Below are 26,890 nucleotides of genomic sequence, written 5' to 3' on the forward strand. Positions count from 1 at the left end.
TGTTGTCTGATTGCTGAGGCTAGGACTTCTAGTACTATGTTGAATAGCAATGGTGATAAAGGATATCCCTGCCGTGTTCCTGACTTTAGCAGAAAAGCTTTCAGTTTTTCTCCATTGATAATGATATTTGCAGTGGGTTTTTCATAGATGGCTTTGATAATATTGAGGTATGTGCCTTCTATCCCTACACTTTGAAGAGTTTTAATCAGGAAGGGATGCTGCACTTTGTCAAATGCTTTTTCAGCATCTATTGAGAGTATTGTGTGGTTTCTGTTCTTTCTTTTATTAATGTATTGTATCACATTGATTGATTAGCGGATGTTGAACCAACCTTGCGGCCCTGGAATAAATCCCACTTGGTCATGGTGAATAATCTTTTTAATGTACTGTTGGATCCTATTGGCCAGTATTTTGGTGAGAATTTTTGCATCTGTGTTCATCAAGGATATTGGTCTGTAATTCTCTTTTTTGATGGGATCTTGTCTGGTTTGGGGATCAAGGTGATGCTGGCCACATAAAATGAGTCTGGAAGTTTTCCTTCCATTTCTATTCTTTGGAACAGTTTCAGGAGAATAGGAATTAATTCTTCTTTAAATGTTTGGTAGAATTCCCCCGGGAAGCCATCTGGCCCTGGACTTTTGTTTGTTTGGAGATTTTTGATGACTGTTTCAATCTCCTTACTCGTTATGGGTCTAAGAACTCTACATTTTTAGATGTACTACTTTCAAGTTCTTTGTTCAAGAGACTTGTTTAAATTTATATAAGTTTCAAATCTTTTAGTTTTGGTGTTCTTTTCATCTTAGTAATTTAAAACTTTTTATTCAATTGCTCTAGTGTGGCTATACCTTATTATTATTAGTATTATTATTTTGTTGTTATTAAACTCTTTACATTCTCTCATACAGGAATGTTTCTAACATTATCTTTGAAATTAAAGAAGTTCTAATAGTATTGTCCTATAATTGCTTCCCCCTCATATACTCACTATTTTTGAGGTTTCAAAAATTCTATTTATCCTCATTTTCTTTTTCTCATTAAAAGCAAACAGCGATTGCTGTTTGTAACGCACATTTGAGCAGGAAAAGTGCAGAGGACTCATACTTTTTCTTGTGGATAAATTTTATGAATTTTGTGTTTAATGTTTCATTTTATTATCTTGGTGTTACAATTTCTGCTATTGGCATATCTATCATCATGTATTTTACATACAAAGTGTCTGAACACTATGTATAGATAGGTAAGAACTGTGTGCTCAAGGAGCTTCTATTATAAATGATGTTTAAAATTTAGATGGAGGGCATTTTCCTGATGGAGCCATTTGATGCCATCTCTGAGCCTTCTTCATTGGAATTATGGGTACTTTGTAGACTTACCTTATTGAGAGTGGAAGGGTCCCCTCTTAGGCTTATTTTTATTACACTCTTCTTGATATACAGATAACACATATAATATGAATTCTGACATACAAGGTTTCCTGCAAAGTAATGATATTAATTTCATAAACCACATACCATTGAGCTAATTATGTCATAGTTACAACTCATACCTAGGACACACAGTACACTAATTAGTAATTGTTATTTCTAGGGTGCCGGGGTGGCTGAGTTGATTAAGCATCTAACTTCAGCTCAGGTCATGATCTCTGGGTCCTGGGATTAAGCCCTGCATTGGGCTCCCCACTGGGGGGGGGAAGCCTGCTTCTCCCTCTTCCTCTGCCGGCTGCTCCCCCTGTTTGTGCTCTCTGTCAAATAAATAAATCTTTTTTAAAAAGTTGCTATTTCTGGTTTTATTTATTTTATCACCATTAAAATATCTTTCATATATTTTATACTGTCCTAGCAATTAAGAGGCAACCTCCTTGTGGGAATGCCATTGACCTTACCTGTTCTTCCAACCTGATTTCCATCATAGTTAAAAGCACGGTCTCAAAATCTCAGGTACATAACTGTGGTTATATAACAGCTATAGAAACCTAAACAAGGTGCTTAACTTCCCTAGGTCTCTCTTTTCTCATCTGCACAATGGGAATAATCATAATACTTTATTTGATAGATTCTAAGACAGTAATCTTTTTTTCACATTTAACATCCCTGTACTCAGAGCACATCTCATAGTTTCTCTAGTTTTATGAATCATTGTGGATGTGCCTTAACATGACCTTAGATTATTAGTTCTCCCCTTGGGTAGTATTTTTTGTTTTGTTAATTTGTGTGAATACAGATTGCTGTGCGTAAGTAACTAGACTGTGGTACAAATTCTCAGGATAGTTTATTTTCCCAGCCTACCCAAGGAGTAAAATATGGACACGGAAGCTTTGTTCCTGTCATTTTCTCCATGGCTGGTTTATTTCATGATTACCTTTACAGAAGGCATACAGCTCATTGGTGACTTAGTTTTATGCAGGGGTGGGGGTGGTTAAGGCTCCCCATCTTGAGCATTTTTTTTCCTTCCTCAGTAGCATGTAAAGAATTGGTGCAGTCTTGTGATGATCAAACCTACCTTAAATGCTCATTATTAGCATAAATGAAGGTAATATAAGAAGCTCTTTTCCTGGTACCTGGCCTACAGGAAGCATTCAGTATGTGTCATTGATGCTTTATCTCTCTGTTGTACTCAATTTCCTTTGCTGTATACTGATACATTTGTTTCACTGGTTTGTGTGCATCTCTCCCACTCTGCTGTGACCTCCTCCAGAAGTTTCCTTATACTTGAATTTCTCCCGATATCCTCTGAAACGAGTGGCATTGAGTAGGCTTGCTGAAAGGTGAATCGAATTGACTTAAGTGGAAATGAGTTGTAGTCTGATCTCTCTCTTTAACTGGCTTTCTGACCACAAGCAAGTCTCTTTACCCTTCAAGATACCATGTTTCTTCATCTTTAAAAAGATCATCTTGGGGACACCTAGATGGCTCAGCAGTGAAGTGTCTGCCTTTGGCTCAGGTCCTCAGGTTCCTGGGATCAAGCCCCGTGTCGGGCTCCCTGCCCAGTGAAGAGCCTGCTTCTCCCTCTCCTCTGTCCCTTCCCTGCTCATGTTCTCTCTCTCTCTCTCTCTCTCTCTCACTCTCTCACTCTCTCACTCTTGCTCTACCTCAAGTAAATAAATAAGATCTTTTTTAAAAAAGGTCATCTTGAACTATTAATCCTTAAAATTACTTTCACCTCTAAAATTGTATTTTTAAATAAACTTTTAAATTTAGATGTACAGAAAATGTTACAATGATAGTACAGAATTCTCTTCGCCCAGTTTCTCCTGTTAGGATCTTGTATTACCTTGGTACATTTGCCAAAACTGATGTCCTTTCTCTCTTCTAAGATCCAGTCTAGGATGCTACATTGCCTTTAGTAAAATTTAACTCTAAGATAAAAGTGTTACACTATTTTATCTGTGGTTAGAGTTTTGAATATTATAGGATATTGGTTATTAAAACTATAAATGTATGATGGAATTCACTTAATATATTTCAATTTTAGGTTTCCATGGCTCATGGAATACAAAATTTGATTAATGCCATCAGAATGATTCACAGTGTGTCACGGTACTATAATACCTCAGAGAGAATGACCTCACTGTTTATCAAGGTAAGTTTCCAAGGGAAGAAATCACAAATGTAACCTTGTAAAAAAGTTAACAATATTTTCCCTCTGGGCCAGGGAAGGGAAATGGGAAGTTTGGGTGCCTCTCAGAATTCTGGATTTGAATACTTCCTGGGGACAAGAAAAGAAAGGTGTTGACTGGTCAGTTGTACTTAATTGAAGGTGTACCTTCTTCTTGTCAGAGGTAAGCGCTCAGGCTTTTTGTTTAAATGTAGCTGGTCCTTTCCTTTCCTTTCTTTTCCTCTCCTCTCCTCTCCTTTCCTCTCCTCCCCTCCCCTCCCCTCCCCTCATCCTATCTCCTTTCCTTTCCTTTCTTGTCCTATCCCATTCTCTCCTTTCCCCTTTCTCCTTTCTTGTCTTTTCCATTTCTTTCTCCTTCCCTTTCTTTTCTTCTTTTTTCTTCCTTCCTTCCTTTCTTAGAGAGAAGTGGTGGGGAGGGACAAAGGGAGAGGGAGAGAGAGAATCCTAAGCAATCTCCATACTCAGTGCGGAGCCTGACATGGGGCTTGATCTCATGACCTGGAGACCATAGCTGGTGCTTTTCTAATTTATTCATTCCAAATAGTTCTGCTCAAGAGCTAAGAATTATGTGCATGATCAACAACACTTCTTTAGCTACTCCCACCAGCACTGTAATTTGTGTAAAATCTTCCTCTGTCATGACATATGGTTCATTACTTAAATAATTTGAAAAACCATCCAATAGACACATGAATAAAATTTCTTTGTGATGCAAGCAAAACATAAACACATAAAATAACAGTCACATCTCAATTCTCTTTTTTAAAATTCAATCAGTAGGGGTACCTGGATGGATCAGCCAGTTAAGCAGCTGCCTTTGGCTTGGGTCATGATCCCAAGGTCCTAGGATCGAACCTTGCATCAGGCTTCCTGCTTAGTGGAGAGTCTGCTGCTCCCTCTTCCTCTGCTTGCTGCTCTGCCTACTTGTACTCTCTATCTGTCAAATAAATAAATAAAATCTTAAAAAAACAATGAATCAGTAGATTTAATCACTATCCATCTCTTTTTTTTTTTTTTAAAGATTTTATTTATTTATTTGACAGAGATCACAAGTAGGCAGAGAGGCAGGCAGAGAGAGAGGAGGAAGCGGGTTCCCCGCTGAGCAGAGAGCTCGATGCGGGGCTCGATGCGGGGCTCGATCCCAGGGCCCTGGGATCATGACCTGAGCCGAAAGCAGAGGCTTTAACCCACTGAGCCACCCAGGCGCCCCAACTATCCATCTCTTAAATAAGGCAAGAATGTTAGGATTTTCCTCCATCACTTGTGTCTTTCTTGCTATATATGTCCCACGCTGAGATTTCTTGTTCCATATTTTTAAAATATTTTCAGACCATTTTGTCTTAATATTTTGTGAACATTATGAATCCACATGTGTTCAGAATAAAATTCAAGCATTGCTAGTTTCTTTGATCACCTCTGTTTTGTGATTTTCACATCTTTCTCCTTCTTGGATTCATTATTTCTTCAGCCGAGAAGTATTCTCAAGTGGTTCTTTCAGAGAGGGTCTATATGTGGTAAACCTCTGAATTCCTGCACATCTGAAAATAATTTCATTTTTGTCCTGCCACTCAAATTTTAGTTTCACTGGGATTCCAAGTTCAATATAATTTTCTCCTGGAAACTTGAAGTATTGTTGTCTCTTATTCAGTACTGTTGACGAGAAATTTATGCTAATCTGATTCTTTTTCCTTTGTAGGCACCTTGTCTTATTCTTTCAAGATCTGCGGATTTTTTCTTTATCCTTGAACATGTAAAATTTTGAAGTGTTGTGGTCTTTTTTGCATTTATGTTATTCTATACTTTTGGATTGTTGTAATCCAGAAATTTTTGTCTCCATTCCTGGGAAATTTCCCTCTTTGCCTTTGAATTATTCCTTACCTGCAAGTTCAATTTATGCTGTCCCCTTGAATCTAACTTCTATTTCTCCTAATGTTTTATGTTTTGTTTTATTTTGTCAGTTTCTGCCATTTGACCTTTCAGCTCATTCGTTTGCTCTTCATTTATGTCCCAGTTCCTGGTCAGGTCCTCAATAGAATTTTTTTATTTTGATAATAACAATTTCAATTTCCAAGTTCTGTAGTTATTTTTTTGCCCATGATGTAAAATACTCTTATATCTTTCTCATGGATTAATTTAGTTAAAAAAAGATACCTTGAAGTATTTTCCATGTCTTTTTTTATACTTCCTCTTTGTTGAGTTTAAAGACTCTGTTACCACGTTTCTTTTCTTTTCTTTTTTTTTTTTAAGAGGTATTTATTTATATTTAGAGAAAGAGAGAGAGCGTGCGAAAGTGTGAGTGGGGGGAGAAACAGAGAGAGAATCCTCAAGCAGACTCCCCACTGAGCGCAGAGCCTGATATGGGGCTTGATCTCATGACCCTGTGATCATGACCTGAGCTGAAATCCAGAGTCTGATCCTTAACCGACTGAGCCACCCAGACGCTCCACCAAATTTATTTTCTTTAGTTGCTTGGCAATTCTGAGTTGTCTGCCCATCTTTGTATTTAACTCCTCATTTGCCTCCCTGTTCTTTTTCTTGTGGTCTGTCTCTTGTGTGTGTGTGAGGGGGTAGGGAGTGTGAAGAGCTTTTTCTCTGACCTATCCTTCTGGGGTGCAGTAGCTACCTGGGGTGTAGTCCACACTCATGGCTCTGGCCTTTCAGCATATGCAATTGTTGCCTGCCATACAAGTTGCTCCAAATTCAGTGTGTAGCATCACAACCAAGGGTCACCTCCCATTGTCTCCCACCTTAAAGATTTCCCATAAATGTTCCACCTACACAGTAACCTTCTCTAGAATTGGGTTCTGGTTTTCCCTAGTCTGTCTTTCTTTCTTTCTTTTTTTTTTCCCCCCTCTTGTAGAGTTGATCCTGTGTGCTTTCCATATTTTAGGAATTCCCCAAAATTTCTGTGTGTCAGACTGCCCTCTCTATCTAACCTCCTGACCACTTTTGTTTTTGTTTTTGTTTTTCTCTCATTATTTTAGGGTATGTGGAGGTGGTTAACTTTAAATTTAGTTTGTGTTTTGAAGGATGGTGAAAAATGACACTTGGATCCTAGTTAGAGGAAAAATAGACAAGAGGAAAATACAGTTGACTTTGAAATTTATGGCCCTCGTGATATTGACTAAAATGCAGCCAAAAATTTGAGTTTTCTTGATTTTGACTAGAATATGTGTTCTTTGTTTTTTATATTGTGATTTACTCATCCCATAAGTTTACTATTTATCTCATTTTTATACTTGTGGTTTAAAAATCTTAGATTTTATTTCTCTCTTTACCTGTAGCTATTTTGGACTTGTATTTATTTTAGGTGACAAATCAAATGGTGACGGCGTGTAAAGCATATATTACTGATGGAGGAACCATCCACGTGTGGGATCAGGAAACACCGCTCGTATTAAAGAAAATTCAGGTTTGTAGAGATATTTTTATTTTCTTAAAATAAAGCTTTCACCACCTCGTCCATTTTTATTTACCTTTGTTCATTCACAAACATATTAACTTTGAAAAAACACTGTGCAGATTAGCATGATAATATAAAAGGAGCCTCGATAAAATTATTGACTTCCTTTTATATTTAGTGCAGAATTCTTTAGGATAAAATTCAGTCCTTATCTTCATGACTGCCCATAGTGGACACTGCTTGCTTTCTCATATTCCCTGGTCCCCACCTTTCACTCCAGCCCCTGTTGATTTCATTTTCTTGCCTTTTTGCTTTGGCTGGGACTGCCATGCATTCTTAAATAGTCAAGGTGATGGCATCTGGTTTTGATCCTCTTTTGGGAAAGAATGTTTCTGATGTTTCTGACATTTCCTCATTTTGATGTATTCATAGGTTTTAAATACATCTTTGATCAGATTAAGGAAGTTCTGTTCCTAGTTATATAGTACTAGGAGATATTTTTGAAGTTATGAATGCGCTTTTAAGAAATGTTTTTCTTGGGGCGCCTGGGTGGCTCAGTGGTTTAAGCCTCTGCCTTCAGCTCGGGTCATGATCCCAGCGTCCTGGGATTGAGCCCCACATCAGGCTCTCTGCTCAGCGGGGAGCCTGCTTCCTCCTCTCTCTCTGCCTGCCTCTCTGCCTACTTGTGATCTGTCTGTCAAATAAGTAAATAAAAAATTAAAAAAAAAAAGAAATGTTTTTCTTCACATATTTATTGAGATGCTTATTAGATTCTTTTCCTCAATCTGTTATTGTAATGGATGACATTTTTAGTTTTTCTAAAATGAAACTTTCTGGGTCATGGTCTAAATTTATTTAAAAATTTTTTCATTTATTTAATTGTCAGAGAGAGAGAGAATACAAGCAGGGGAAGTGGGGGGCAGAGGGAGAAGTAGGCTCCTCGCTGAGCATTGAGTCCAATACGGGACTCGATCTTAGGACCCTGGGAATCATAACCTGAGCTGAAAGCAGATGCTTAACTGACTGAGCCGCCCAGGCATCCCATGGTGTAATTTTTTTAAAAACTTTTTAAAAAACACCTCTAAAATTTGGGTTGCTACAATTTTGTTTAGGAGTTTTTGAACTATATTCATTGGAGATAGCCTGTAAATTTCCTTTCTCATACTGTCCTTGTCAGCGTTTTTGGCATTAAGGTCTCCGACTGAGTGGAGGAGGAGAAGCGGAAGGTAGTAGTATTCATCCCTTTTCTATTCTCTGCAAGTGTTTGCAGAAAATTAAAAGCATCTGTTTTTTGAAAGTCTGCAGGAAGTGACCACACCGGGAAGGCTGCATCGGAAAGTGGTTATTGGCTGTCCACATTTGCTGCTCCCTGGGCTTTCCGGAGTAGCCAAGGAGTCCCACCAGGCTGGGACTGGAAGGGAGAGCCAGAAAGGATGCTCAGTGCCCTCCAACTGGAGTGTGAAGGACTGCACTCACAGGGCTTTCCCTAAGCACTGCTTTGTCATGCTCTGACCTCTGGAACCAGAGGATAAAAAGGAGTGGGGAGAGGGAACAGAAGATGAAGAATTACAGTTACTGAGATGAGGAAACCCAAAGGAGACCATGAAAGGAAGAGCTGTTTTTCCCTTCCTTTTGCTTCTTTTCCAGCTTCTGTTCTTGCTAGGACCTGGACCCTCACCCCACTCTACGCAGGCCTTATAATGCAAATAACACATGTCCTCCTTGTAAGGGATAAAGAGAGAATGATATCTTTGGAGTCTTCCATTATAATAGATGATATATAACAAGTGACGAGGCAGAGCCATCATGTGCCTATTCCAGACTTCAGGCACTAGACATTTCAATGCCAAGACCCCTGGTTTCAAGAAATGAGTGACTTTTAAAGGACATCTGGACCCTGTCCTGTTCTGCCTAGTTCCTGGATGCCTAGGAGGACATGGGCACCAGACTACAAATGCCAATAAAAACTCCAGACCCTTGGGACGCCTGGGTGGCTCAGTTGGTTAAGCGGCTGCCTTCAGCTCAGGTCATGATCCCAGCGTCCTGGGATCGAGTCCCACATTGGGCTCCTTGCTCGGCGGGGAGCCTGCTTCTCCGTCTGCCTCTGCCTACCACTCTCTGCCTGTGCTCGCTCGCTCTCTCTCTCTAACAAATAAATTAAAAAACAAACAAACAAACAAACAAACAAACAAACAATTCCAGACCCCAAGCAAAGATGACTCAGACTCCTTTCCCTTCCAGGTCTCCCTGAGGCTCTGTCTGTATTTGCTCTCAACACATTGTCAATAAACTCTTGCTCTCGCCTCCTGCTGGCTCACGTCTGATTTCCATCCTACATGAACCCAAGAACCCTTTTGGCTAGTCCTGTGGGGCCCCCTCTCCGTCCACAAACCCAGGCTGCCTACATCATTAGACACCCATTTCACCTTTATGGCTGAAAATGCTTGATCCCAAAGACTGGAAGAGCCAGGCTCATTATGTGGTTCTTGGACTTAGTCATTCAAGACAGAGTTACACAGAGACAGACCAAAACTGCTCATAAAGCAGTGGTATTAAGGGAAATCCCTTTTACGAAGATGGCGCTGAAAGCTAAGAAGGAAGCCCCTGCCCGTCCCAAAGCTGAAGCCAAAGCAAAGGCTTTGAAGGCCAAGAAAGCAGTGCTGAAAGGCGTCCACAGTCACACACACACACACACAAAAAAGATCTGCACATCACCTACATTCCAATGGCCCAAGACTCTGTGTCTCCGAAGGCAGCCCAAATACCCTCGAAAGAGCGCCCCCAGGAGAAACAAGCTTGATCACTATGCCATCATTGAGTTCCCCTTGACTACTGAGTCAGCCATGAAGAAAATAGAAGACAACAACACACTTGTGTTCATTGCGGATGTCAAGGCCAACAAGCACCAGATCAAACAGGCTGTGAAGAAGCTCTATGACATTGCTGTAGCCAAGGTCAACACCTTAATCAGGCCTGATGGAGAGAAGAAGGCATATGTTCGACTGGCCCCTGACTATGATGCTTTGGATGTTGCCAACAAAATTGGGATCATCTAAACTGAGTCCAGCTGGCTAAATCTAAATACAGTTTTTTCATGATTAAAAAAAAAAAAAAAGCAGTGGTATTAAGACATCCCTGCAAGAAGCCGATGACTCAATAAAGGCAGATCATGGCTACTTCATAACCACTGGCATAACAAAAGCTCATGAAATGTTTGATCCTGTGAAAATAAGAGAATCTAAGAAATGGAGGTTATGTTCCGTAAGTCTGTTCCTTCTCAAAGTAAAGCAAAGGACAGTTTGTTCAGAGTGTTTTCCCTAGGGCTTGAAATGAATTCTAGATCGTTAAATAATAAAAAGGTTCCTAAACTTGATGATATGAAGTCACCATTTGAAGAAGTAGACATTTTATTTCTCCTGGTGTATTTTTACTCTTAGGGAGAATCTTCATATTTAAATGAAGAAGCAGGATGTCATGATGGCAGAAGATGGATTGAAAAATAGGACAGAACAAGGGGGTACCAAGAAAAAAAAAACTGAATTGAATGAAAACATTAATTGTTCATGCATGTAGCTGTGATACAAGGATAAACACATTCTAAAAAGAAAAAGCCAAGAAAGGAACAGAGAAGAAATGGGCACAGAAGGAAAACAGAAGGAGCCAGAAGTTAGAGAAAAATAAAGATGAGCTGAAACTGAAGTTGCTTGGGTTGCTAAGGAGAAAGGGTTGGAGGTCAGATAATAGGCATTATTGACAGGGAAGAAAAAGATACCCAGGGGGAAAAAAAAGTTATTAAAAGGGAAAGGCAAAAACTTCAAAATTCTTGGGAGACCTGGAATCACTTTTCCAAGAATGAGACGGGACAGGCTGGAAGGAAGGGAGAAGTGGAAAACCTTTCAGATAGGTTCCAACTAGCAGACTTAGGTACTTAAATGAAATGTATCAGGATCTGCAGAAGAAGTAGGAGTGGAAGCTCTGGTAAAACAGAAGAAACAAATGAGCCACTTAGAAAGAGGATAGAGGAAGTAGAGGCTTGTATGTGATAAGCATCTAAGAATGCAGAAACATCAACTGCTGAAAGATAGAAATGGCAGTAAAAAGTGGTCAGAAGAGAATTGACTTGCAATTACTAATCAAAGCTGTGAATTTCCTTGCTGGAACAAATTCAAGATTGGGAAGTAAGGGTTGTGGACTCAGTTCTAGTCTGTGTGTGTATGTGTAGGGGGCTGTTCCCCATACCAGCAAGTGATTCTTAGACACAGCTGAGTGTCCTACAGTTTAACTCAATTTTGACCCACAAGAGTGGGGTTTCTGATGCCAGTCGTAAGTCCAAGTTGTCACACATGCTTTTGACTGACTGGCTGTAGATTGGAAGTTCCAATGACACCCCCAGACCTTGAGTTCTAGTAATTTGCTTGAGTGGTTCACAGAACTCAGAGAAGTATTTTACTTACTAGAATACTGGTTTAATATACAAGAACGTAACTCAGCAACAGGCAGATGGAAGAGGTAGGTACATGGGGAAAGGGGACAGAGCTTGCATGCTCTGAGTACATCACTCTCCCCAGATCTCCATGTATTCACCAACCTGAAAGTTCTCCAAACCTCTTCTTTCTGAGTTTTTATGGAGGTTTCATTACATTACATAGGCTTGATTGACCAACTCCTTGGCCATTGGTGATTGATTCAACCTTCAGAAACTGGTTGGCCCTGGTTAGTTCCCCTGGCAACCGGCCCCCACCCATAGGTACTTCAAAATGTGAACCCAGTTGTGGTAGAAAGGCGCTTGTTATGAATGACCAGGTACCCATTTCACCTTCATGGCTCAGAAAACAGTTTCAAGAACTGAGGACAAGAGACTGAATCTTATAACAAAAGATACTTCCATTGTTCTTATAATTTAGGAAATTGCAAGGTTTTGGGGAGCTGTGAGCCAGGAACCATGGATAAAGACCAAATATTAAATGAGAATGTATTTTGGTCTTTGGAATGACCAGATATATATATCTCTTATAAATCACAGTATCACAGGAAGCTGTTGCCGACTACATGAAAACATTCTTTTTATGGAGTTGGCAAAAAAAGAGTCTCCAGAGTCATGACCAGCATCAAAAAGATGGCTCACTACAGAGAGTCAGGCCTCAAGCTGACAGTACACCGCCTTTGGAACAATTTGAAAGTCTGCACACATTTCACTTCTTGGACAACAGAGGAACAGAAGCTTTGCAACAAGCTTTGAAAACCAATCCAATAAATACACCTGAAAATTGGGGGGGAAATAGCAGAAGCAGTGCCTTGCAGGATGGAAGAAGACTACCTAAAATAATATAAGGCACTTGTTGAAACCATAAAAGCAAAGAAAGGTGCTCAAAACAAGCACTGAGTGCAAGTAGAGCCATGACATGACTTAGTGATAATCTTTGTCATGTGTGCCTTTCAAAAAGAAAACTGAAAATGTTCTCCAAAAAAAAAAAAGGCTGATAGAACTCATCTATTAAGTCACCTGGGCTTGACATTTTCTTTGTAGGAAGATTTTAAAATTGTTTTCTTTTTTTACAGTTGGAATTTTAAAATGGTGGCAAAATACACTTAACATAAAATTTACCATTTTAAACCATTTCCAAGTGTATGGTTCATTGGAATTGAGTACATCCCCAATATTGTGCGTCCATGATGACTATCCATTTCCAGAACGTTCACATCATCCCAAACTGAAACTCTGTACCCACTAAATAGTAACTCCCCAACCTCTCCTCCCCACAGCCCCTGGTAACCTGTGTTCTATTTTCTGTTTCTATAAATTTGCCTATCCTAGGTACCTCCTTTAAGTGGAATCTTACAGTATTTGTCCTTTCGTGTCTGCCTTCTTTCACTTAACAAGTTGAGGCATGTTGTCATAGCATGTGTCAGAATCTTATTCCTTTTATGGCTAAGTAGTGTTCCATTGTATGGATATATCCATTCATCTGTTGGTAGACATCTGGATTGTTACCACCATTTATCTGTCATGAGTAATTCTGCTGTGAACGTTGCTGTGCAATTATCTGTTTGAGATTTTGCTTCCAATTCTTTTGGGTATATACCTAGAACTGGAACTAGGTATATACCTAGAACTGCTGGCCATATGGTAATTTGATGTTTAATTTTTTGAGGAGCCACCAAACTCTTTTCTGCAGTGACTGTACCATTTCACCTTGCCATCAGCAATGCAGGAGGGTTCCACTTTCTCCACATCCTTGCCAGTGTTTGTTATTTTCCATTTTGTTGATAATAACCATCCTGATTGGGAGTGAAGTGGTATCTTATTGTGGTTTTGATTTGCATTTTTCTCTAATAGCTAGTTATGATTGAGTATCTTTTCATGTGCTTATCGGCCATTTGTGTATCTTCTTTAGGGAAATGCCTATTCAAATCCTTCACCTTATTTGTCCAACATGAAGAGATTGAGTGGTGAAGAGAAAGCAATATAAAGTAATTGGTATTAGGTGGTATATTCCATGAGGGTTAGGGGTCTTATTTGTATTCCTAACATCTCAAGGAGTTCCTAACACTTGGTGGGCACTGATAAACTCTTGTTAAATGAGTAAAAAATAAATCTGTGACCTTGAATGGAGTAATTACATTGTTTTGGAGACTGAGATAAAAGAGGGAAGATGTGTCATAGTTAGAAGTAGGTATGAGACCATTTATTGACAAATCTCAATGTTTATAGGAATCACCCAGGAACTTGTTAAAAATACAGATTCCTGAGTCTCACTCACAGAAATTCTGACTTAGTGACTGTGGTAGGCCGAAAATGGCTCCCCAAAATATCCATGTCTAATCCTCAGAACACATGACTATGTTATGTTAAATGGCAAGATGGTGGGAAATATGATTTTAGATGGAATTGGTGTTGCTAATCTGCTGACTTTGGGTTGGGGTGATTATCTTGGATTATCCAAGTGGGCCCAATGTAACTGCAAGAGTCCTTATTTGCAAGGAGGGAGATGGAAGAGTCAGAATCAAAGAGATGGCATTGTGATAAAGATTCGACTGGCAGTTGGTGGCTTTGGAAATTTCTGGAATTTCTGACTTCCCAGGAGTTCTAATTAGCCATGAAAATGTACAAACAATGTATGGCATACTCTGGTAAGGATAGGAGAGAAGGGAAATAGTGAAAATGAAGAAGATGAAAATATGATGTAAATTAAGAGAAACAACATTCACACTCCCGGACTTTTCAATATGTAGGCAGAGAACTTGAGTTTTAATGTTAACAGCAACAGCTCCTGTTGAGGGGCTGGTGTGATCAGTCCTGCATGAGGACAGATTCTTGAATTACTGACTCCTGAAAAAAGTCTCATCACCTGTTCTCTCCTTTTAATTTTCTCATAGGATTGCATTTTTCTATTCAAGGAATATCAGACATCTTTTCATAAGACAAGGAAACAGATTTTAGAATCCTCAGGGGAAAAATCTTTTGAGGTTTCAGAAATGTATATATTTGGAAAATTTGAAGCTTTCTGCAAAAGACTGGAGAAGGTAACCATTATGTAGTCACTTTCCCACAATCCCACCCCCCTCTGGTTATTTCGTACTCTATGTGGCCCCACTGAGAATTACTGACCTGGATTTTTTTGTCTCACTGTGGATATGAATAATCTCCTATTACTTATAGTTCACTACATTTTGGTCTAACTTATTTTTCAGTCCTGATGACTGCAAAGCTACTGTAGACTTCCCTGCTCTGAAGACCTCAGTTCTACCTCTACCTATTGAACTTGACCTTAGAAGATTCTGTGTCTAATGATTGTATTAGGTTGAGGAAAAGTGTGTGGTGAAATGCCCACAGTACCTGGCAGAACCCAGTAGGAGTCTAATATCTGGATGTATAGACACCTTCTCTTTCTAGGCAGGTATAAATGATGGATACCTAAACACTGTGGGGGAGCCTTTGTGGGTCAGGCAGAGGTCAGACACTTCACCTTTGATTCATGTATCAGCTCTAGCTGAGGGGATGTTGGGAAGCCCATACCAGAGGCTTCTTGGAGTCAGCTTTTGAAAAGGGTATAAAGATAGCATGTAGGTACTACCCCTTCTGCTCCCCCAGGAGTTAGCTGACTCCCTAGGTCTTGGTAGTATCTAGGATTCTGTCCACCATTTGTTGGAAATTGGTGAGGGCATCATATATGTTGAAGGGCCTCTCCTAGACATGTCTGGAAGCCTGGTTTTTGTTTGTAACCTCCTGATCTAGCCAGGATAGGAAAAGTGTGTGTGATGAAAAGAACCAAGTCATTGAGTGGGGTCCTCCATACATACTTGTGTGGAGCTGTTTTTTAGTTTTTTTTTTCTTTTTAACAGCTTTATTGAGATATAATTCACATACCATACAATTCACCAATTCAAAGCGTACAAGTCCATATTTTCTAATATATTCACAGGGTTATGTAACCATTGCATAGTCTAATTTTAAGATTTTATTTATTTGCCAGAGAGAGAGAAAGAGAGAGTACACACAAGCAGGCAGAGAGGCAGGCAGAGGCAGCGAGAGAAGCAGGCTCCCTGCCGAGCAAGGAACCCGATGAGGGACTGGATCCCAGGACCCCGGGATCATGACCTGAGCCGAAGGCAGTGACTTAACCAACTGAGCCACCCAGGTGTCCTGCGTAGTCTAATTTTAGAACATTTTTGTTTCCCCTAAAAGAAACCCCATCCACGTATCACACTCTATTCTCCCCTCTACTCACCCCTAAGCAGACACTCATCTACTTTCTCTTTCTATAGACTGGCCTATTCGGAACATTTTATATAAATAGAATCTTATATAATATGTGGTCTTTTGTGAGCGGCTTCTTTCACTTGGTGTCATGTTTTTAAGATTCATCCATGTTGTAGCATTACTTTTTAGTGCTGAATCATAAAAGTGGAAACAACCCAGATGTCCATCAGCTAATGAGGTGATAAATAAAATGTGGTATGGATGCTGCATTTTATTTATCACCTCATTAGCTGATAGACATCTGGGTTGTTTCCACTTTTTGGTTAGTATGAATAATGCTGCCATGAACATGTGCATACATGTTCTTGAGTGGACACATGCCATTGTTTCTCTTGAGTATACACAGGATTGGAATTTCTGGGCCCTATGGTAACTTTTTGAGGAATAGCCAAACCATTTTCTCAAAACAGCTGTATCATTTTACCTTTCCACTTGAAATGTATGAAGGTTTTGGTTTTCCCACATCCTTGGCAACACTTATTATTGTCAACCTTGTTGAATTTATATAAACTAGAGGGTATGAAGTAACATCTATCTCACTGTGGTTTCGATTTGCATTTTGTTGATGACTAATGATGTTGAACATCTTTTAACTTGCTTATAGTCCATTCATAATTCTTCTCTGGAGAAATGATAATCACATCTTTTGCACATTTTTAATTTGTTGTTTGAGTTTTTAATTGCTGAGTTGTTAGAGTTCTTTATATATTCTGGGTATGAGTCCCTTATCCATTTTTTATTTTATTTTTTATTTAATTTAATTTAATTTATTTATTTATTTATTTATTTTTTATTTTTATTTTATTTTATTTTTTATCCATTCTGTGAGTTATCTTTTCACTTTCTTGATGGTGTCCTTTAAAGCACAATAGTTTTTTAATTTTTTTAAGGATTTTATTTATTTATTTGACAGAGAGAGATCACAGTAGACAGAGAGGCAGGCAGAGAGAGAGAGAGGGAAGCAGGCTCCCTGCTGAGCAGAGAGCCCGATGTGGGACTCGATTCCAGGACCCTGAAATCATGACCTGAGCCAAAGGCAGCGGCTTAACCCACTGAGCCACCCAGGCATCCTTTAATTTTGATAAAGTCCAATTTATGAATTCTTTCTGCTGCTTGTGCTTTTGTGCCTTATGTAGGAAACTGTTGTATGGAGTTGCTTTGTGAACAATAGAGATTTCTTGGGGACAAATGTCCAATTAGAAGGATATCGGAATGGAGGCCTATTGCTCAGACCCTGTTCCATAAAGATGTTCAATGTTTCTGAGTGCCCTGTAGTGTAAAACTTGGGGTAGGTCCTGGTTACTCTAACTTTTTCCAGGGACTAGTCCCCTTGACAACTTGGGTGTAATTTTATGCTTGGTAGAGTTTCAGGGTTGGACCTTAATGGTTAGACCATTAGCAGTAAAGATCTTTGGTGGCAGTTCGAATGCTGGGCATAATGGGCATCTATTCATGAAGTAGTAGCCTGAATATTCGTGATGTTAGAAGGAGTGGATGGTAATGGCCAGCTGCACTAGCCACTTACCTGACTCTACCTCTGGAGAAGGCTTGCCACTAATCTTAAGGACACAGCTTCATGTCACAAGGGCTCAGCAGCCAGAGCTAATGCAGAAACACCCAGAGACCTCACCTAAGGTGTATTCTGATTGCTAGGTCATCCCAATTCCCCTGTTTTAAGAATCCCTTAGTTGATAGGTGTCACTCCCATGTGTAACTGAGAATATTGGCCTCCAGATTTTCAAAGATGGGGCTATAAAATATACCCTGAAGTGTGGCCAGGTTTTCCATCATCCCCTAGAGGTGGTTACTAAACTGCCTGGATGGGCTTCCCCTGATGAGTGGGCCACAAGAGGGACCACTATTGGGCTACCTCTGTAAACTCTGAACTAGTAGAAGAGGAGAGTCAGAAGGTCAAGCTAAGTCAGAGCCGTCTAGGGAAAGCAGAGATTGAGATGTCAGAATGAACACATGGCAAAGTCACAGGACAGACAGCGCTGAGGTTGGGGTTGGAGAGACAAGACCTCAGAGTTAGGCAGAAATGTTTAAGAATAAGTGAGGAAGTTTCTAGTGTGTCACTAGTTTGCCTGAAGTGCACCTTCTCTTGGTAGGTGGAGACTTAATAGTACATTAAGTGTTAGTCTGTCCTAATGAGCCAGAATGAAGGATGTACTTTGCTTCTTTTTCCTCTTTCTGCCGTATAAATTTTGGTGAAGGTTGGTGTTTCCCAGAGCCCTGTCTTTAGTTTTGTTTTCTTCTCACCCCGAACGTTTGTGGGAGAGAAGGGATGGGAAACTTATATTGGTGGGGGGAGATTTAAGGGACTGGAGCCTTGTAGGTGGGGTAGGGGGACATCGAGATGAGACAATCATAACAAGTTGAGAACTGGAAAGGGTGCCAAGACTGGTGAGCAGAAGAGGGATTACAAGTCTGTTGTCAATAAGAGGGGTCGAAAGCACATAAAGAGAGCTGATGAAAAAGCCAAGATGAGGACAAACAAGCAGGAACGTGGTTGAGGTTGATCACCCTTGACTGGCTTTCACATTGTTGCTATGTGGTGTTGGAAGTGGGAGAAGCCCTGGCTGAGTTCAAAAGGACAAGCATGGGGTAGACTACTGTCTCTGCCCCTTGATGATTCCTCATCTGGCCATGGACAAAATGGAGGATGTGTTAGTGACAGGAGTTGCATCCCAGCATCTGGGCATTGGGGCCAGGTGTCAGGGGAAGGGATAATGGCCAGAATCTTGGCAGGTTAGAAGAGCAGAGCATGTGGGTAGTTTCAGTTCTGCAGTTTGTTTGTTTTTTTTAAGGGAGTGGACTGTATGTGTTGGTAGGAAACCCAAGTATTTCTTATCTTTACATACAGTATGTGCAACATGCTACAAATTGCAGGCAGTTCGTATTTCCTCCAGGGTTGGGCTGGCTTCTAGGATGACAGTGGTGTTTGGAAGTGTACAGAAGTAGTGGTGGAAGAGTGAAGGTTGCTCTGGAAATGGTTGTCTGGGTTGATGTGCACAGGGAGTTTATGTGAATTGTGCGGGCTAGCTGCAATCTGTAGTGTTGTCTTCATGGTGTGTAGTATTTGGAGGAATCCCCTGAAAACAGGTTTATTTTCTGTTTGGCCATTATACCCATGGGTCTGCCCTGAGGAGTTTTGAGTGTTGTTCTCCAAACCAGGAATCAAAGTGGGGAATCACTGATGAAGATTCAGGAACTGAGTGGCCTATAGACATGAAGGACTTTTGTTTTTGGTGTATGAGGTTGGTGGTGGTGCTACATTGAGCGAGAGGCAGCCATTCATGCAGGAAATTTCATTTCCAGGGCTTCCCAAGGCCCTTAGGGGTCAGAAGGGACTGCAGTTGTCTTCAGGCTTCTTGGGCCTTTGGTTGCCTGGATGCAGGTAAAAGGGAAAACACATGTGGATTCATGCTAGTCTTACATATCAGAACTGTGGTGAGGGCCAAGAAGAACACTGAAGCTTTTGAATCTAGTGGCTCAGGGAAATGATTTTCAGAAAATTCTCCAGAGCAAAAGGATGAAGCTATTCAGACATCTGTAAGAGCTTTTACTTGAATTCTTTTCTTTCCCCTCTTGAGAGACTAAGTGATCAAAATCTGAGAAATCTAGCAAACTCTCTCTGGATATGATAGAAGTAGCCCAAGAATAGTAATGATTGGTGACAGAGATCTGTCTTCCATTTTATCTCCTCTAGCTGGTTTTAGCTAAATGATAGTAGGGGCTGCTTATTGTTTGTTTTTTCTTTTTTCTTTTTATTTTGTTTTATTTTATTTTTTAAGTTTATTTTAAAGATTTTTCAAAAAGATTTATTATTTTGAGAGAAAGAGAACATGGAGAGGGGAGTGCCAGAGGGAGAGGGGGAGAGAAACCCAAGTAGACTCCACCCTGAGTGCAAAGCCATGCACAGGGCTCCATCTCGCCTCCCTTAGATCATGACTGAGCCAAAACCAAGTCAGATGCTCAACTGACTGTGCCATCCAGGCGCCCCCTAAAGATTTTATTTTTTTAAATTATTTTTTAAATTAACATATAATATATCATTTGCCCCAGGGGCAAAGGTTTTATTTTAAAGTAATCTCCACACCCGGCATGGGGCTTGAACTCAAAACCCCAAGATCAAGAGCCACATGCTCCACTAACGGAACCAGCCAGGTGGCCCTTGGTTTGTTTTTTAAATCAATGATTCATTAAGAGTTTATTCTAGGGAAGGGTGCTAACATCCCACTTCTAAAATGACACTTCTCTTTTTAAGATTACAGAAATGATAACTATTGTGCAAACATATTCAGCCCTGAGTAATTCTACCATAGAGGGAATAGATATTATGTCAATAAAATTCAAAAACATATATCAAGGGGTTAAGAAAAAACAGTATGATATCCTGGATCCAAGAAGGACAGAATTCGATACAGATTTCACAGAATTCATGACAAAAATCAATGGTTTAGAGGTAAGTAATTATATATACTTTTACTTAAGTAAAGCTGAAATGTAACCAATAGTACTAGAATTCACATATTTACTATTTATTAGAAGATCAATTACTCTTGTGTAATTGATCAAAACTATTTGATGTGAAAAATTTTTTTAGTCCACAAAACATTTTCTCTTTTTTTTTAATGAAAAATCAGCATATTCAGTAAAAGATATCAATGAATAACCAGAAGGCCAAAGGGTTATTATAGCTGGGGTTCATTTTTCATTTGCATTGGAACTTGTATTTGATTTTTGGTGTGCTGAGGAGCCAGTGTCATTTTTTCCAGGCCAAGAGAAAGTGTGTAATCCTTATTCTTTGTTTTAAGTGTGAAAAGATTTGAGGACAGATTAGAAAGATGGATCACTCTCCCCTTGGCCTTGTACTTTATGGCCACCTTCTCTCTGCAGCTTAGAGGACAGCTCTAAAGAAGACTTTTCATCCTGTTTGTTCATAGCTTAAGGGACATCAGAAGGGTGAAGGTACTTAAAAAGAGTATGTCTGGTGACACCACAACATACTTCTCTCCCACCTTTTGGGCTTACATGACCTCAGTTACTGTCTTATTGTAAACTACTGTAAACCCAGGCTTAGCGCCAGGGAGTGGTCTCCTCTTTGCTCCAGAATGTCTTGGAGATACAGAGAGGGACAGGAATATACTGTATCCACTTCCTGAATCTGAAATTCTTGTCATGAAGGTGAGAAAAACATATATATATATAAAGAAAACATATATATGTTTATTTAAAAAATATATATGTGTATAAAATAAAATAAAATAAAAATAAATGAATACATATTTTTTAAAGGATTCTTTAAAAATTATATTAAGGTAATCTAGGAAATATATATAAGAATGATCCTAAAATTCTAACAATGCCTTTTCTTTCTGGAATAGATTTCCTTTCAGTTTTTGAGAGACTGTTTGATATTAAGATATGTTTTAGCTATTGTTTATAGTGTCTGGCTAGTTGGGCAGAGTGAGAATTTGCTTCCAAAATGCTCTAGGTGTTATAGCTTTATGGCAATTGGAATTTGTGAGTTTTAAAAAAAACTTATTGTTTAACTTACTTGCTGTGGCTAGGTCTTCCATACTATGTTGAATAAAAGTGGTGAGAGTAGACTTGCTCCTGACCTTAGGGGAAAAGCTCTGTTTTTCACCATGGAATATGATTTTGGCTGTAGGTTTTTCATATAAGGCCTTTATTAAGTGGAGTTTTCTTCCCTCTAGGCCTACTTTACAGAGGGTTTTTATCATGAATGGATGTTGTAATTTGTCAAATGCTTTTTTTGCATCTATTGAATTGTCATATGGTTTTTATCCTTTTCTCTTACCGATGTGATATATCACGTCAACTGTTTTACGAATATTAAACCACCCTGCATCCATGAAATAAAACCCACTTGATCATGGCATATGATTTTTTAAATATATTGTTTGATTTGGTTTGCTAATATTTTGTTGGGGGATTTTTGCATCTATATTCATGAGCGATAATGGCCTGTAGTTCTCTTTTTGTGATGTCTGTATCTGGTTTTGGCATCAGGGTGATACTGGTCTCATGGAATGAATTTGGAAGTTTTACTTCCTCTTGTATTTTTTGGAATAGTTTGAGAATTTTTTGGAATAGTTTGAGATTTCATTAAATGTTTGGTAGAGTTTGTCTGTGATGCAGTCTGATCCTGGGCTTTTGTTTATTGTGGGTCTTTTGATTAATGATTCAATTTCATTGCTAGTAACTGGTCATTTCAAATTTTCTATTTCTTCCTACTTTAGTTTTGCCAAGTTATATGTTTCCAGGAATTTATCCATTTCTTCTAGGTTGTCCAATTTGTTGGTATATGGGTTTTCATAATATGCTGTTAAAATTGTTTGTACTTCTGTAGTGTTGGTTATTAGCTCTCCTCTTTCATTAATGATTTTGTTTGTTTGAGTCCTCTTTCTCTCTCTCTCTCTCTCTCTCTCCCTTTTATGATTGTGGCTAGAGATTTATCAATTTTGTTGATCTTCTCAAAGAATGAGCTGCTGCCTTCATTGATCTGTTCTATTTTTTGTTTGTTTGTTTTGTTTTTCAGTTTTAATGTCATTTCTTCTATAAAATTCTTGATTCCTTCCTTCTGTTAGTTTTGGATTTTATTTGGTCTTTTTCTAGCTCTTTTATGTATAAGGTTATGTTGTGTATTTGAGATTTTTCTTGCTTCTTGAGGTAGGCCTGTGTTGCTATAAACTTTCCTCTTTCAAATACTTTTGCTGCATCCCATATTTTTATGATTTAGTAATAAAGATTATATGTTATAAAGGCTTTTCTGTGGCCTTAGGTACAAATTTTAGCTTTCAGTATATTTAGAGGCCATCTTAAATTTTTAATAGTTTCAAAGAGGTGTCAGTGTTTAAATTTTCCTTCCTTTCCCAAATTTTGATTAAAAAACATGACCTATATTAGTAGACTGTACTGATTTATGAGTGAAAATAATTTAGAAAGATTGCGTCAGTTCCATTGGTTGGGTACCAGGAGTTCGGAGTTCATTGCGAAGGACGGGGGTAGTTTTGGAAAAATATTTTCTTCTTCTTGTTCTTCCTTAATGTTGCAAAGGGGTTTCTGAGAGCAGCAGTTTTGGAAAATGACACCTGTTGACCCTGGGCGTCGACAGTTTCATTATGTTGCTCTCCCAATATGCTTAGAAATTCTAAATGTTCTGAGAAATATGCTTGGTAAGGGACATGCACTCCTTTTATAAACCTCTAGGTCAGTCATATCCAGTAAATAATAAACAACAAATGGCAAACCACATATGTAATTTTAATTTTTCTAGTAGCCACATGAATAGGAGTTGAAAGAAGCAGGTGAAATTAATTTTAATAATACACTTTGTTCCAACCCCAATATTCAAAGTATTACCATTTTACATGTTGAGATAAAAATCACTGAGGTAGTTTATGTTCTTGTGGTGTGTGTGCGCTAAGCCTTTGAAATCTCGTGTGCATTTTACTTGAGAGCACATCTCACTTCCAAGTAGGGACATTTCAAGTGCTCAGTGGCCACATGAGGCCCTCATCCTGGATAGTGCAGTTCTAGGTGCTAAGGTGGTAGATGTGTTTCAGGTTATTTTGATTTTGTAGAAAAATTATTAATTGTTGTTAAACAAAAGCAATCTCTTCCTTAATGCCCCCGCTCAATGGAATATTCATATTTTATTTTAGATACAAATACAGGCATTTATGAACAGTACTTTTGGAAAAATCTTATCTTCTCAACAGGCCCTTCAGCTGCTTCAAAGGTATTTATAATGCATTAAGCAGTGTAGTTTCTAGGTGTGATAACTTTATATCTGAAAATACAATTTCAAACATGATATTTTTGGAAATCTCTCCTCTGTAAACTTTAAGACTTATAAACATGAATCTTTCAATTACCATTAAGTAGACTGGTAAGAATGTGAAATATGGTATGATATTTTTCATTGCGTTTTTTGAAACACAAAGTCTTCCAATGAGAGAATGGAATTATTTCACATGATTTTTTCCCTCCAGCTATGTAATATATTTGAGGTTAATTTCATAGACATTATTGGAAAAGGAGCAAATAATATTTAATTCTGCATACTGCAAGGATTTCCAAAAGTGAAATTATCTAAGGGTAGTAGATCCTCCAACTTCCCATTTTCCCTCCGGAGTACTCCTGCTGCTTCTTTTTCCTCTATCCTGACAACAGTGCTCCCCTGAAGGGCAGGAAGGACAGCCTGGACTACAGGCCATTTCCTTTGAGCTCAGGGAGGGCTCATGGCCTGTGTTAGGGACCCTTTGGGAACTCTTTACTGAGTGCCAGTGCCTCTGGTTTTGGGCCCTGGTTTGCTGGAGTTCCACGTCTCTGTGATAATGGACATACCCGTGAGACCTTACCTTATGACCCCACTGAGAGAGTTAAACCAGATGTATTAAAATGATTTTGACAAATGAAAGTACTGTACAGACAGATGGCAGTACCAATTTCTTGGCGATTTCTCTCTGTGTCTCTGTCTCTCTTGCTGTCCATCTGTCTCTCTTTTTACCTCCAGTGCACTGGTGTAAATTCGCTGTGTTATTAGGATGTTACTGTCCTAGTGCTTCCTGTGCATCACTTAGTCTGACAGGGGAAGTGATATTTCGCTGACAGATCATTGCTATGATGTGGCAGAGGGAGGCTCAGTGTGCTGGCCTCCAACTTTGCTGAGCCAACCGCCACCCCCCGCCTCAACTTTACTCATTTTCTCAATTTCGCTTTAAATGTCTCCTTCTAGGGGAAGTCTTCCTCGACTCCCCAGACTTGGCTGGGTTCCCTGATATGTGCATTCTGGTATCCTTGTAATTTAAATAATATTTACCTTTTTTATTTATTATTTATGCATTTTCTGTAATATAACTGGAGGTTCCAAGAGGGCTGGAGTAACACCTGTCCTGTTCCTCTCTGAATCCTGGGACAGTGGGTAAGGTCTGGTACGAGTATTTGTCAAAATGAGTGAATGAATGGATTTTTAGGATGGCAGCAATTCTTAAGTATGTTTCTCATTTATTTTTGAATTATTTACCTTCCATTCCTTTCAGATTCCAGAAGCTGCAAATCCCCTGTCTTCAGTCAGAAATAAACCATACAATTGAGCGTATTCTTCAATTTTATGTGTCTGAACTCGAAGCTACTAAGAAGGCAAGGATCGTTTTTGTAAATAGAATAGTACTTCAATTTTTTAAAAGATTTTATTTATTTGAGAGAGAGAGAGAAAACAAGTAATGGGGAGCGGCAGAGAGAGAGAGACAGACAGACAGACTCCCTGCTGAGCAGGGAGCCCAACACCGGGCTGGATCCCAGGACCCAGATCTGGAGATCATGACCCGAGCCGAAGGCAGACGCTTAACCAACTAAGCCTCCCAGGCACCCCCAGAATGTACTTTGGTACAAAGTGAAAGTATCTGCCATTATTATCTTGTGCTAAGCTTCCCTGAATGATCCCTTCCCTGCTAAGCACTTGGGATGTGCCCTTCTCTGTGTGGGAAGGTGTTGACAGTTTATGTCATTGGGCAGTCAGCTTTGCAGTCCCGTGCTCTTCACAACTGTTGCTTTTTTTTTTTTTTTTTAATTTTTGCAACAGCATTTATGTGTGTATAGGAAAGCCCATTGAAGTTAATATCTCTGCGTACAGAAATATGGGCTCTGAAGAATATTATAACAATTAAATATAGGTCATGTACTCTCTTATTTGAAGATCTCCTTAAAGTTTGGGATAAAATATAGAAAAAAGATACATGTCATGGGAAAGAAGGGTTAAGAGAGAATTAAATGTCATATATTGTAAACATCATAGTTTTGGAGCCGCAGATTATCACTGAAGGTCATTTACATATTTTTGCATTACCTCCCGTATGTAAAACATAGGAATACAAATGTATTGAATACTTTTGGCATTTTCCATTATACTGAATTTTAAACATTAATACCGGATCTTTAATTACAGCTCTATTATTCTCAAAAAGATGACCCTCCCCTTGCTCGCAACATGCCCCCCATAGCAGGAAAAATACTTTGGGTGAGGCAGCTGTACCGACGGATCAGTGAACCCATCAACTATTTCTTTGTAAGCCAGTAGTCACATTTATAGTGTGAGGATTATGGTGGTTTTAATACAAGATGTATATTTTATCTGTAATGTTTGTGTCCAATAAAGTAGTTAGAGCTACTGTTTTCACGAGCAAAGAAAATTTAGTTTATAAAGATGCTTGAGGGAAACTAAACCAATTCTCTCATGTTTTGGTAGGTAAGCTCACTTAAATACAGTTAATCTTTAAGGGGGAAAATCTTATAATCTTATGACTTTTAGCAATACAGGATACTTTATCAAGGTTTTAAAAAGTCATTGTTTTGAAAATAATAAAGTCTAGGCATAGTCCTGAAGATTTCTTCTATGTGTGGATGGATGGGTCACTGAGATGTATTAGGGAAGGTGAAGACAACTCAGTATGTTCCTGAATTAGGAATTGAGATCTAGAGTGATGTATAAAAGAGTTACATGACTTCTCTGTGTCCTTAAAATTATTAGATTTCTGAAAAGCCCCACGATACTCTTAGGCCCCATTGTCATTCTGAAATTGCCAGTTTGCCTCCTCTTTGTTTCTGGTTTGGTTTGATTTTGTAAAGAGACAGACTCACAAAGTACAGTTGGTTTGCTTAGGGTAACATCTTATGCCCAAATACAGGACAAAATAAGTACTAAAAATAGTCTTACCAGTAATTTTAATATTTAAGCATTCTTGGCTGTTAAGTTTCCATTGTTTCTGTTTGGCTGCTGTCAGTCATTTTACTGTTCTCACTATTTGTAAAAAAAATTCAAAGCCTGGTCTTAAAAAAGTGGCCAGGGTGGGGACTCCATTGTTGATTGACTCTGCATGACAGAGCCGAGATTGCCCTGTTTTTGACATATGCCAATCAAAGCATAAAATATTCGATGTTTACCTAAAGAAATTTGGTTTTTGTTTTTTGATATACAATTACTTTTTTTTCAGTGCTGGAATTTGGGGATTTTTCCTGATACTTACAGGTCAAGGAAAATGAGTCCATTGTTTCTTTTTTTTCCTTTTTATTTAGTATTATTA

The 26,890-nt window shown here is 38.9% G+C and overlaps 2 protein-coding genes across 3 annotated transcripts in view; both read left to right on the plus strand.

The window, feature by feature from the left end:
- Positions 1–26,890, plus strand: part of DNAH8 (dynein axonemal heavy chain 8) — a gene marked incomplete at its 3' end in the record, with an annotated part of 317,468 nt that overhangs the window by 28,842 nt on the left and 261,736 nt on the right. For both annotated transcript variants that reach the window (XM_080806629.1, XM_080806628.1), the window contains exons 6-12: positions 3,472–3,579; positions 6,926–7,027; positions 14,396–14,542; positions 20,047–20,244; positions 23,471–23,547; positions 24,851–24,950; positions 25,756–25,875. In XM_080806629.1, the coding sequence (XP_080662755.1) occupies positions 3,472–3,579; positions 6,926–7,027; positions 14,396–14,542; positions 20,047–20,244; positions 23,471–23,547; positions 24,851–24,950; positions 25,756–25,875 (852 nt within the window). The remainder of the gene's footprint in view (positions 1–3,471; positions 3,580–6,925; positions 7,028–14,395; positions 14,543–20,046; positions 20,245–23,470; positions 23,548–24,850; positions 24,951–25,755; positions 25,876–26,890) is intronic.
- On the plus strand, positions 9,595–10,074 carry LOC308344825 (large ribosomal subunit protein uL23-like; the record flags this gene model as incomplete). Its single annotated transcript, XM_080806630.1, has 1 exon — positions 9,595–10,074. The coding sequence occupies one exon, from the start codon at positions 9,595–9,597 to the stop codon at positions 10,072–10,074; it is 480 nt and encodes a 159-aa protein (XP_080662756.1).

The sequence above is a fragment of the Martes martes genome, assembly GCF_963455335.1.
Source record: "Martes martes genome assembly, chromosome: 6".
Lineage (NCBI taxonomy): Eukaryota > Metazoa > Chordata > Mammalia > Carnivora > Mustelidae > Martes > Martes martes.